Genomic DNA, 12,221 nt, shown 5'->3' on the forward strand with positions numbered 1-12,221 from the left:
ATGAAGGATCAAAACTGGTACAAAAAGAAAGGACAAATCTGAGTAGGCTAATAACAAGAGAAGAGACAGAGTTAAGATCTATCCTCCAAAGGATGACTCTGCTCCTAATGATTTTATGGCAAGATCTGTCAAAAAGCATCGGAAACAAATATTTGCCAGTCTACAGGAAGTGTTGTAGATCCTAACCAGAGGCTCCGGGCAGGCCCCATGGATTCGCAAGCACACTGTGTGTACTTGGATCGCAAACTTCTTGGGAGTGCTTTGGGGGGCTGTGATGGAACAGCACCCGAAAGCTTCTCCACTCACTCTAGGAAAGCAGCACAGCCAAGTTACCAAGACCAGCAGAGGGTGGCAAAGAAAGGACAACTCAAGGCCAATCTCACAGAGACAGATGCCCAAGTCTTGAATCAAATAGTGGCCAATGGGAATGCAGCACTGCAGAGAGGGGCCGACAGAAGATAGAAGGATGGGGCAGAGAGAAGGGTGGAAAGAGTAATGGTGAAACCCCACCTGTCAACCTTGGCGTGGATTAGGATTCTGGAGTTCCCCACCCAGCAGTCTCCGGGCACAGGAAACTCCCTCATTTAGACACTGGACAGGGCAGAAAAGCCACACCTGAGGTTGCCCAGGGACTTGGTTTTGTCCCTGGAGCGTGAAACTGGGAACCAGATTTGATGAGCTCAATCGTGGAGAGGTGGCACCATTAGTCACTCTGTATAGGCAGAACCCAGAGAAGGCACAAGCTCCCGGGCCTCCGGGTCTAGGATGCCTGGTTCTGGGTGGAGCCAAGTATCCAGGATCTGGGGTGAAACCCTGGGTCCTTCGAGGGGAGTGGGCCTTATTGCTCTTGTTTGAGCAAAGCCTGAAAACACGTGCAGCTTCTCACCACACCTGGGCACCCACACACATAACTCTGCCACCTCCTCTCGCTCACACCCTGCACATTCCTTCTTGCCTGGCCTTCCCACTAACAATCCCACCTCCACCCCATCTCTCAGTCTCTCCCCTTGGCACCAAAACCCAAATATCTTTCACCCCTGCACCCAGCTATACCCACCCACTGGCTCTCATCCTTCTGGTCTCCGCCTCCCTCTAAACTAGCTCCAGATAGATATTCTGCCACAGATCCACCAACCACCACCTGCCCTTGTGATAGTCCTCTTCACACCGAGGCCAGATTCTCAGCTGTTTCCCCGTCCAACCAGAGCCACCATGTCAACACCTGGGGTTTCAGGTTGTGACTTAAGCATTGCCAGAGGTAGGAGGCCAGGAAGAATGAGCTCCTGGCCCCCAGCCCAGGTTCTGGCTGACAGTCTCCTGCTGCCCCAGGTCTTCAGCCCCTCCCCAGGGCTGCCTCAACCGGCTTTTCAGGAGACACTGCGTCCTGTCCCAGCTCATGGCAGTCAGCCCCCTGCCCTTGCCCAAGGGCTGGGAGGCAGGAGGCCAGGATTCTGTGGTAAGAATGTGATCCTGGCTCCAAACTCTACAAACCTCCCCAAGGGACCCTAGGCTGATCTAGGGATACCGGCACTCTTCCCTCCCAGCACGTTGAGACTCTTGAGATTCAGGCTCAGGCCTAGCCTGTCTTCCTTTGGCTGCTTCTAATCCATCCATTTGTTCAATCAATAAATATTTGCTGAATCCCAGGCAATGTTCTAGGAGTTGAGCATATAGCAGTAGCCAACACAGACAAAGGCTCTGTCCTCTGGAAGGTTATAATCTGATAGGTGGGTCAGACAATTAAAAAGGTAATTTTGGATTGTGGTAAGTGCTATAAAAACCAAAGGATGATATTACAGAGTATACGTGGGGGAAGGCCAAGGAAGGGTTTTTGAGAAGGTGACATTTGAGCCACAAACAGAATGAGGAGGAACGTGCCATGTGAAGATCTGCGTTCTGTATTCCAACAAAACAGCAAGCGCAAAGGCCAGGTGGCAGGAATGAGCTTGGTGTGTTTGAGGAGGAAGGAGAAGTCCCGTGTGACTAGAGGACAGTAAGTTTGGGGGGAAAGTCAACAAGAACAGTAAGAACCAGGTCTCATTACTCGCTCGTCTCCCCGAGCGTGCTTCCCTCATGCTGACTGCACCTCTCATCGTTCTAGAATTTCAGTCCTGGGGAAGCTGGATCCTTAGATCCCGAGAGGAGTGAAGATGCTGAGGAACCATGGATGCAGGGTGATTGAAGGTGGGGTTGGGAGAGAGGAGGCCTGGCTGGTGGGTGAGGAATGAAAAGAGGAGGTGGTTGGGAGGGCAGACATCTGAGCTCGGGTGGAGGGCCCAAACTGGGCAAGGAGCAAAGATGCCATGTGAGTGTTCTCCATTCATGACTCACCCTCTCTTCCTCCTCCTCTTCATTGCTCAACGCCAAATCTCCCTGAGAAATACCTCCCTGACTGGGGACCAAATCAGTGCCTCACAGGGGTAATTGAGTCATGAGGGGTGGAGAATAGGGAGGGAAGCAGAGGATAAATAGAAGCTTTGCTTCGCTGGTTCCTCTCTGCATCTTGCCACCCTCCCAACACTATGCATCTTGCCAGTTTGATCAGCTCCTGCTCCCTCCTACTGTTATTGGGGGCCCTGCCTGGATGGGCGGCCACTAATGACCCCCTTGAGAAGGTCATTGAAGGAATCAACCGAGGGCTGAGCAATGCAGAGAGAGAGGTGGGCAAGGCCCTGGAAGGCATCAATAATGGAATCACTCAAGCTGGAAGGGAAGTGGAGAAAGTTTTTAATGGACTTAGCCACTTGGGGAGCCAGGCCGGCAAGGAGCTGGACAGGGGCGTCAACGAGCTCAACCACGGTTTGGACAAAGTAGCCCATGGAATCAACAGTGGCGTCGGACAAGCAGGAAAAGAAGCCGAGAAGTTTGTCCATGGGGTCAACAACGCTGCTGGACAGGTTGGGAAGGAGGCAGACAAAGTGATTCAGGGGGCCCATCATGGGGCCAACCAGGTGGGAAGTGAGGCCGGAAGGTTTGGCCAGGGGCTCCACCATGCTGCCGGGCAGGCTGGGAACGAGGCAGGAAAGTTCGGCCAGGGGCTCCACCATGCTGCCGGGCAGGCTGGGAACGAGGCAGGAAAGTTCGGCCAGGGGCTCCACCATGCTGTAGGGCAGGCTGGGAACGAGGCAGGAAAGTTCGGCCAGGGGCTCCACCATGCTGCCGGGCAGGCTGGGAACGAAGCAGGAAAGTTCGGCCAGGGGCTCCACCATGCTGCAGGGCAGGCTGGGAATGAGGCAGGAAAGTTTGGCCAGGGGCTCCACCATGCTGCTGGGCAGGCTGGGAATGAGGCAGGAAAGTTTGGCCAGGGGCTCCACCATGCTGTTGGGCAGGCTGGGAACGAGGCAGGGAGGTTCGGCCAGGGGCTCCACCATGCTGCAGGGCAGGCTGGGAACGAGGCAGGAAGGTTCGGCCAGGGGCTCCACCATGCTGCTGGGCAGGCTGGGAATGAGGCAGGAAAGTTTGGCCAGGGGCTCCACCATGCTGCTGGGCAGGCTGGGAATGAGGCAGGAAAGTTTGGCCAGGGGCTCCACCATGCTGCTGGGCAGGCTGGGAACGAGGCAGGGAGGTTCGGCCAGGGGCTCCACCATGCTGCAGGGCAGGCTGGGAACGAGGCAGGGAGGTTCGGCCAGGGGCTCCACCATGCTGCAGGGCAGGCTGGGAACGAGGCAGGGAGGTTCGGCCAGGGGCTCCACCATGCTGCAGGGCAGGCTGGGAAGGAGATAGACAAATTTGGCCAAGGTGTTCACCATGGAATTAATGAGGCCTGGAAGGAGGCTGAGAAGTTTGGCCAGGATGTTCATTATGCTGCCGGGCAGGCTGGGAAAGAGGGAGACAAAATAGTCCAAGGTGTCCATCCTGGGGTCAGCCAGGCTGGGAAGGAGATAGACAAATTTGGCCAAGGTGTTCACCATGGAATTAATGAGGCCTGGAAGGAGGCTGAGAAGTTTGGCCAGGATGTTCATTATGCTGCCGGGCAGGCTGGGAAAGAGGGAGACAAAATAGTCCAAGGTGTCCATCCTGGGGTCAGCCAGGCTGGGAAGGAGGTGGAGCGGTTTGGCCAGGATGTTCATTATGCCGCAGGGCAGGCTGGGAAAGAGGGAGACAAAATAGTCCAAGGTGTCCATCCTGGGGTCAGCCAGGCTGGGAAAGAGGTGGAGCGGTTTGGCCAGGATGTTCATTATGCCACAGGGCAGGCTGGGAAAGAGGGAGACAAAATAGTCCAAGGTGTCCATCCTGGGGTCAGCCAGGCTGGGAAAGAGGTGGAGCGGTTTGGCCAGGGAGTTCACCATGCCATTGAACAGGCTGGAAAGGAGGCAGACAAAGTGGTCCAAGGGTTCACCGACGGGGTCAACCAGGCCGGGAAGGAGGCAGAGAAGTTTGGCCAAGGGGTCAACCACGCTGCTGGCCAGGCTGGAAAGGAAGCGGAGAAACTTGGCCAAGGTATCCACCATGCTGCTGGCCAGGCCGGGAAGGAGGTGGACAGGTTGCAGCAGAATGCTCATAATGGGGTCAACCAAGCCGGCAAGGAGGCCTCCCAGCTGCTGAATGTAGGTGAACAGGGGCGGGGACATGGGGGGCGGGGGCGGGAGGGAGACGTTAAACCCTTGGAGAGCCTAGGTAACCCTCACATGGGGAAAGAAGCTTAGGCAGCTATATGATGCTGTCCCCCTCCTTCCTCTCCTTCTTCCTTACAAAGGAACTGGTGGTCAGCTGGTCAGATGGATCAAGCCATCTTATCTACCGAGCCCTACACCAGACAGTGTGAATGGGACCTAGCCCCACCTTCACAGAGCAGCCCTCCTAATTACGGAGGTCTAGAAGCCTCTCCTGGGAAGCAGGAAACAGTTATTGAGCCAATGTCTATTACAGTGGGAGCAAAATGAGTGTTGAGAAAACAGAGAGCTTCAGAGTGAGCATAAGGAATACCTTTGGAGATGAGCCCTTTTCTGTTTAATTTTCATAACAAGCCTCGGAGGTAGTCAGGGTGAGGAGGCTGACTCCCTGCTTCTCACATAAGGAAACCGAAGCTCAGTGAGGTTTCAGGGGATTCGCCAAGGTCCTATGGCCAGCACACAGCTTTGGGAAATCACAGGTGAGGGTTCTTTCTCTTCTCCACACTGCCCCATCAGAGCAGGTCTGCTGGAGGATTTCTGATCCCCAGTTATGCAGAGGGAACAGATAGTGGAGGGCAGGAGAGGCAAGCAGCGCCATGCACAGCAGAACTGGCACCAAGGAGGGGCCTGGGGAATAGGAGAAGGCTGACTCTTGCCTGCCTCACTTCCCCACTCTCCAATCTCCATGAGGAGTCTTTGGGACACCACCTGAAGACTGGCCCAGGCCTCAAAACCCATAACCGCATTAGCTACCAGGCAGGGAGCCGGGCATGGTGGGTGGGGAGGAAGAGACTATGTAGAAAGTGTGCGTGGTAGAGAAAAGGGCTCTGAGTCAGATGGCAGGATTCACCAGGTAGAGGCCAGGAGAGGGAGGCTTGTTTTAGGATTCCAGGCTGATAGCAGCAGCAGCAGGGAGGCACTGCTGAGTGTCTGAGGATAGGATTAAAGACTAAGATGGGAATGAACCCGAGTTAGCGATCAGGCTCGAGTGTGTGCAGAAGGGGTAGATTTAAGATCAGAGCTGAGGTTATCTATGGTCCTGGTATTTGTGTGGGTCCTCTGGGTTCCCTTTTCAATCAGGCCCCTTCTCAGTGACTGAGAGCATCTCATTAACAAAAATAAAAGGGAACTGGGGGACAACTCGTCAGTAGGGGCAAACATCCTTCCTGGCTTTTCTTCCCATCTCCCACATATTTTCCAGGGCAACAAGGCTTTTGGGTTTTCCTTCTGGACAGTGAGGGAACAGGGGTTACTCACCCTAGAGAGTAGCCGGTCATTAGGGTAGAGGAACTTGGAAGACCCTCAAGGACTGAGGGGTTGTAATGATGGTCTGGGCTTTGTCCACAGGGCGCTCACCAAGGCGGATCCACCGGCCATCACGGAGGGGGCGCAACCACAACATTAACATCTGGAGTAAGTCTCCCCAGCACAGCACGGACCCAGGGGTGGGGGAGGGGAGGCCCTCTTAGGATGGTGGTGGGACAGGGGCTGGGGACTAACTCTCTTGTCCTTGAATTCCAGGCTTCGGTCAACAAGCCCTTCATCAACTTTCCAGCTCTGTGGAGGGTGAGTGCCCACATGGTTTCAGATTTCTGCTCTCCATCTTGGGAGATATTTGTACACCCTCCCTTCCCATTGCTTGTTCACGGACAACTTCCCTGCGGTCAGACTCAGCCTTTCTGAGACCATCCAACATATTTCCCAGCTCTGCTCTTACCTTTCTTTCTTCACCCGCTCTTTACCCTTCACATCCTGCTTTAATCTTTTGGGTGCTTCCCATTCCCACTGAGGCAAACATAGGCTAGCAGAGGAGACCTCCAGGGGTGCATGTGCATCTGAGAGCAAGGGAGGTGCTGCTGAGATTGTCTCCTTCCTGTGCCCACCATCTCTCCTCATCATTTCCGCTCTGACTCCCTCCCTATCTCAAGCCACCGGGAACACCCCTGCTGCCTTGCAGCAATACATGGGTGGTGGGAACTGGTAGCTCTATCCTTTTCCTGGTTGACAAACTCCCCACCCCACCTATAAAGGCTCCTGTGGGATCCTGGTTCTCACTCTGGGCCCAAAGTCAAGTCCTAGCTCTCCTCTTTGCATTGAATACCTCAGCTGCCTGAGGCTGAGGCAGCAGGGTGAGTGGGTGGTAGCCGCTCTGTAGATGGTGCCTGGAACCCAGAGGCACACCTTGTTTATTCCCAGACTATGGGGGTGGCAGGGATCCTCTGAGGCAAAGCAGACAACGCTTCTCGGTTCCTGCAGAGGCCCCTGGCATCTCTGCCTGGGAAGGCTGGCTCCTCAATCTAGGTGCCAACTTCCTTAAGACATTCCCCAGAACACAGGTCATCCCGGGGCCAGTGGTCAGTCTCCCTTTTATTTCTCTAGGGGGCGTGAGTGCAGAGGTCTCGATCCCTTTACGACTGCATACCCTGTGCTTACTCTCTCTCTCTCTCTCTTTCAGAGCGTCGCAAACATCATGCCCTAAACTAATGCACTGGCCTTGCTGAGCAGACTGACATTCCTGTTGTCCTATCAGCTGAAATGACCTGGAGGAGCGGGGGGTGGGGGGTGGGGGGGTGGGAGGTAGACTTCCAGAGTCCCTAAGGGAACTGTACTGAGATTTGTGAATAAATACAACACACCATACTTTCATCATGGTCCATGTGCTCCCTGGAGGGGTCGGCGGGAGGCTGTCATTTCTCTTCTTGCTCCTTGGCTGAAATAGCTGGGGGGTCTGATGCACAGAAAGGGTTGAGCTGGAGATTTCAGGCTGATCAGATCTAAGAGGGAGGTTACAGGGACACCATACTTCACCAGTGTGCAAAGTTTGTGTGGGGTACTGGGGATGTGGGGGTGGGGGTGGAGTTGGGGGGGTGGGGAAGCCACTTCAGGCCAGTAGTGGGGGCAGAAGCACAAGGGAAGAGATGGCAGGAACCTAGGGGTAACCCAAGGGGGTGGCGTCCTCATTCAAGGGATGTGGTACCAGCGCAGTAACAATGATCACTTGGGTTTATTGTGCAATTTAGGCATGCCAGGCTCCCTGCCAGGGAGCATGACATCACTAAAACCTCCCAACCACCCAGTTAGGTAAGAGGTACTGTTACTATCCCATTTTATAGAGAAGCACGTGGAGGCTTGCGCAGGTTAAGAAACATGACCAAGGCTACACAGTTAGTAAGTGGAGGGAGAAATGGCCTAAGAGCTACAAGAGATATTCTGAAAACACACAGGTCTTTCCCTGTTTGCCATCCTTAGGGAGGGGAATCAGTGAATAAGGAGAGAGGAAAGGGATAGCTGTGGCAGTGCCTCTCAGAGGGAGGAGGATCAAAGGCTCAGGGGGAAGGCACACTGATGACAGGAGGGAGGGCCTCTTTACAATGACAGGAGTGGTGACCCAGAGGCCCAGTTTTCAATCTGTGGATGACTCAAAACCCAGAGGAATCAGGACAGCAACTACTATATATCGAGCACTTACTAGGTTCCAGATCCTATGTGAAGAGCTGTTCATGCTCTGTAACCATTTAAGCCTTCCTTCCCCAACTCAAAGGCAGAAATCCTCTGATGAACCCCATTGTATGGATGAGGAAACTGAGGCTCAGAGGGGCCCAGGCACTTGCCTGGGGTAACCCATGAGAATGCAGCAGGCCTGTCTATTGTCAGAACCTGACCTTTCATAGTTCCCTACAAAGTCTCTAGAACACTTATCAAGCACGGGCCTGGCTGCCGGCTTACTTCCCCTCTAGGGGCCACAATTTCCTTCTGTGTAAAGCAGGGGCGGGTGTCTGCAGGAGGGGACTGCAAACATAGCTTCCAGCTCCAAAATTCTACCAGTTGTGGGACTGAAAATAGACAGCGTGCTTGCCCTTGGGGAATTTACAGGCTTCTTGGGGAGACGAGGCATATAAACGGAAAATGAAAACAAATATAAAGTAACGCATCAGTAAGAACTAACTGACACACCAGAGAGGGGAGGGGCCTGCATGCCCACCATAAAGCTGATGCTCCAGGCACCTCAGAGGCACCGCAGTTTCCTTATTTGTAGAATGCCATCATTTTTATCACGTATGTTCCTTCTCTCCCTGCCCCCCGCAGTATTTTATTTTGAAAATATTTCAAACTTACCAGAAAGATGAACGAATTTTAGAGTGGCTACCTGCATACCCACCACTTAAGATTCTACCACTAACATTCTATTATGTTTGCTTTATCACACATCTGTCCATTACATACCTATCCCTCTAGCCACGTAGCAATACATTTTGATGCATTTCAAAGTAAACTACAGACACCTGTTTCCTGCATTTTAATAAACAGAAGCATTCATTCCTAGCACACATTATTAAGGGGCTAATCTGTGCTGGACATTATTTCATACGAATGGACTGGAGGAGTCCCTTGCTAAAAAGGGCATATTCAAGGAAACCAGCCTTTCATAAAGCAAAAGCTTTCATTGATTTTATCTTATGCATGTTATCTAGCTGGGCTTGTTTGCCAAAGAGATATGGGATACATCAGTAGTACTGGGGGTCAATTTCGGGAGGCTTCTGGAAAAGAAGAGCTTAGCCAGTTCTGAAGGGTAACAGAGGCATGGCTCACTCTTGCCTCAAGGCCTTGAGTGCTGTTCCCTCTGCTAGGAATATCCTCTATACTCCCCACTTTTTAAAATTAATGTATAGTTATCCATCTGCAACAACATGGACGGACCTAGAGGGGATCATGCTAAGTAAAATAAGTCGGACAGAGAAAGACAAATACTGTACGATTTCACTATATGTGGAATCTAAAAAGGAAAACCAATGAACAAACAGAACACACATAGATACAGAGAACAAACTAAACTGATGGTTGCCAGAGGGGAAAGGGGTAGGGGGATAGGTGAAAAGGGTGAAGGGGAACCAGAGGCACACACCTCCATGTCCCTCGTCCCCCATGTTGGCTCCTTTTCACCCTTCAGGTCTCAGTTAACTGGACCACCCAATCTGAACAAAGGACCACCTTTCTTATTCTCTCTCATGGCACACTGATTATTTTCTTAATTGTGCTTATGACAATTTGTAGTTATAGATTTACTTGTCTCATATCCATTTCCCCCGTAGACTAAGAGGTCCAAGAGGAGAGTTCAAGGCCAGGCACAACTGGCTGGCAACTAGGAGAGGGGAGGCTAGTGGCTTGAGCAGACTTGGGATAAGCACTGGAATAAGTGTGAGCCAGGAGGAGGCACCTGACAGAGAGGTGGAGCCAGGACAGGGAGTAACAAAGACGGGAGGGGTCAGTTTCTGCAGATGTGGAACAACCGGGAGAGGAATCTGGGCGGGACCCTCACAGCCATCTTTATTAGGTGCTTACTAAGTCTGTGTTAAGCACTTACAGACATGATTCATTCCATCCTTACAACCTCCCCATGAGGCAGGTACCGTGATTATCCCCCTTATGATGGAGCTGAGGCTCAGAGAAGGGAGAGAGTCGCCTGAGGCCACCCAACTCGTAAGTGGTGACGGCCGGGCTCTATTCAGGAGCACTGGTCATCTCTGTTGGTGAGGCGGCATGCTGCCCTGGGATGCTTGGAGAGTGGGCTGCTTCAAAATAAGTCCTCTTTACAAATAAGTTTCTGAATTCGGCCCCTTCAGGAGGTGCGTGTGTATGTCTGAAAATTAAACAATGTCGAGAAAACATCCCAACAACATTCATATGCCCAACACTAGCAGGAACCTACACTGAGTGCTCCCGTGTGCCAGGCACTGCTCTACGCTCTTTGCAGGATCACCTCATTTAATCCTCACATTCACCCCTCTTACAGATAAGGAATCTGCTGTACTGATGGGTTAAGATCGTGGCTAGTAAGTGATGGAGCTAGGATTTCAACCTAGACTCTGGGCTAGGCACAGTGGACGAGGTGAGCCAGCAATGTCAGCTTGAGGGCTAGGACTGCAAAGGATGGAGCAGAAACACTGCCCAGACCCAGGGCCTCATCTCCTCTCTATACCTGAGTCCAGCTTCCAGCCTCCTTATCGCTTAAGCCTCCTCCCCGATCTCTGTACTCCCCACTTCCCCCAACAGTCTGTTCCCCAGAGGAACCCTGTGGACCCCTGTCAGATCACAGAGGACCTCAGCTCAAAGCCCGGAAAAGTCAAAGTCTTCACAATGGTTACCTCTTTGACTTTAACTCCTCCCATTTCCCTCCTGCTCCAGCCTCAGGGCCTTTGCACTACCATTCCCTCTCTTGGAATACTCTATCCCCAGATGTCCTCCTGGCTCATTCTCTCTCTCACTTCCTTTGGGACTCATTCATAGGTCACGTATCAAAGAACCCTTTCCTGATCACCCTATTTAAAATACCTCCTCTGTCTTCTCCATTCCCTCACTCCTTGCCAGATATGTTTATTGTCCAATTTCCCCCACAATGCATGTGAGCACCCCAAGGAGAGAGGTTTTGATGATCTTGTTCCATGCAGTATCCCCAATGTCTAGAACAGGTTTGGCACAGACTCAATAAACATCTGTTGAATAAACAAGAAGTGAATTGGAGAGAAAAACTGAAATCAGAGGGCCTTGGACATAATGTGAGCATGTCAGATTTGTGGATGCTATTATGTACAAAACAAGGGAGGCATGGTGATGTGAGAGAAAAATTGTGTGGAGCCAGACAGACTTGGTTCACATTCTGACAACTGCATTTTACCATGATCTTTTCACATATAATCTTGTGTACAACAGCTATAGGCCTCAGTTATCTCATCTGTAAAATGGGAATAATGTCTACCTCTTGAGGTTATAGTGAGGATTAAATGAGATCATGCATGTGAAAGCACCCCACCTTCTATTGGGCTCATGACAGGTATTTCATAACTATGCCTTAAGATTTATTTGAGGTAAACCCTCAGGTCCAGAGATGTCTGAGGGCAGTTTTTCACAGAACGTAGAACATGGGACTGCTGGTGGCAGGAGAAAATTTAGGTGTTTTGTGAACATGGCTTTAAATAACTGCACCACCCCATGAGAAACTTACTCTTTTCTCAATTTTCTTTGATGCTTTCTGATTATGTTAAAGAGGAAGACTCCATTTCTGAACATCTCTCTCATACTTACTCATCTCCCCTTCTAACAAAGAAGATACAGGAACTGCAGCCATCTATAATGTAATACCATGGTTTGCTTCTCACTGTGGTTTCTGGTACTTTCTATCTATGGGCAAGTGATTCCGGCTTTCCACTTCCAGCAGCAATATAAAGTATTCTCTTAAAACATATTAAGAAAGTAAGCAGGCTTAAAGAAAAATATTACTAATAGAGAATGGAGAGGGCAGATACACGCCATTGTGAAGGTGATGTCCCATGAGGGAAGTGTGGAAAAGCATCTGAGACAGCAAGTGCTCCATCCTGCCTGTGGTCCTGCCCTGTGGGAGTGGGAAGCAACAGGCTCAGGGGCTAGGGTCTCCATCACCAATCCTGGAGGCCTCAGCTTTACTCCTGTTGCCCACCTTCCACAAGGTGGCCGGGCAAAACCCAAACAAATTCTGTCCAGAGAAGAAAAGCGGGGGGGAAGTCTGAGACAGTGAGATGACAGAAAATGCTGGGAGCCAGGGTTTAGGAGTGAGGCAGGCCTGGGCTTGGCTTG

The 12,221-nt window shown here is 51.7% G+C and overlaps 1 protein-coding gene across 1 annotated transcript; it reads left to right on the top strand.

Annotated features, from left to right (window-relative positions):
• Positions 1-2,461: 2,461 nt before the first annotated feature.
• SBSN (suprabasin) lies at positions 2,462-7,168 on the top strand. Its single transcript, XM_074315847.1, has 5 exons — positions 2,462-3,241; positions 3,350-4,547; positions 5,961-6,026; positions 6,135-6,179; positions 7,069-7,168. The coding sequence occupies exons 1-5, from the start codon at positions 2,523-2,525 to the stop codon at positions 7,090-7,092; spliced, it is 2,052 nt and encodes a 683-aa protein (XP_074171948.1). The 5' UTR covers positions 2,462-2,522; the 3' UTR covers positions 7,093-7,168.
• The last annotated feature ends 5,053 nt before the right edge of the window (positions 7,169-12,221 follow it).

This window comes from Rhinolophus sinicus, linkage group LG11 (assembly GCF_036562045.2).
Source record: "Rhinolophus sinicus isolate RSC01 linkage group LG11, ASM3656204v1, whole genome shotgun sequence".
NCBI classification, from domain to species: Eukaryota; Metazoa; Chordata; class Mammalia; order Chiroptera; family Rhinolophidae; genus Rhinolophus; species Rhinolophus sinicus.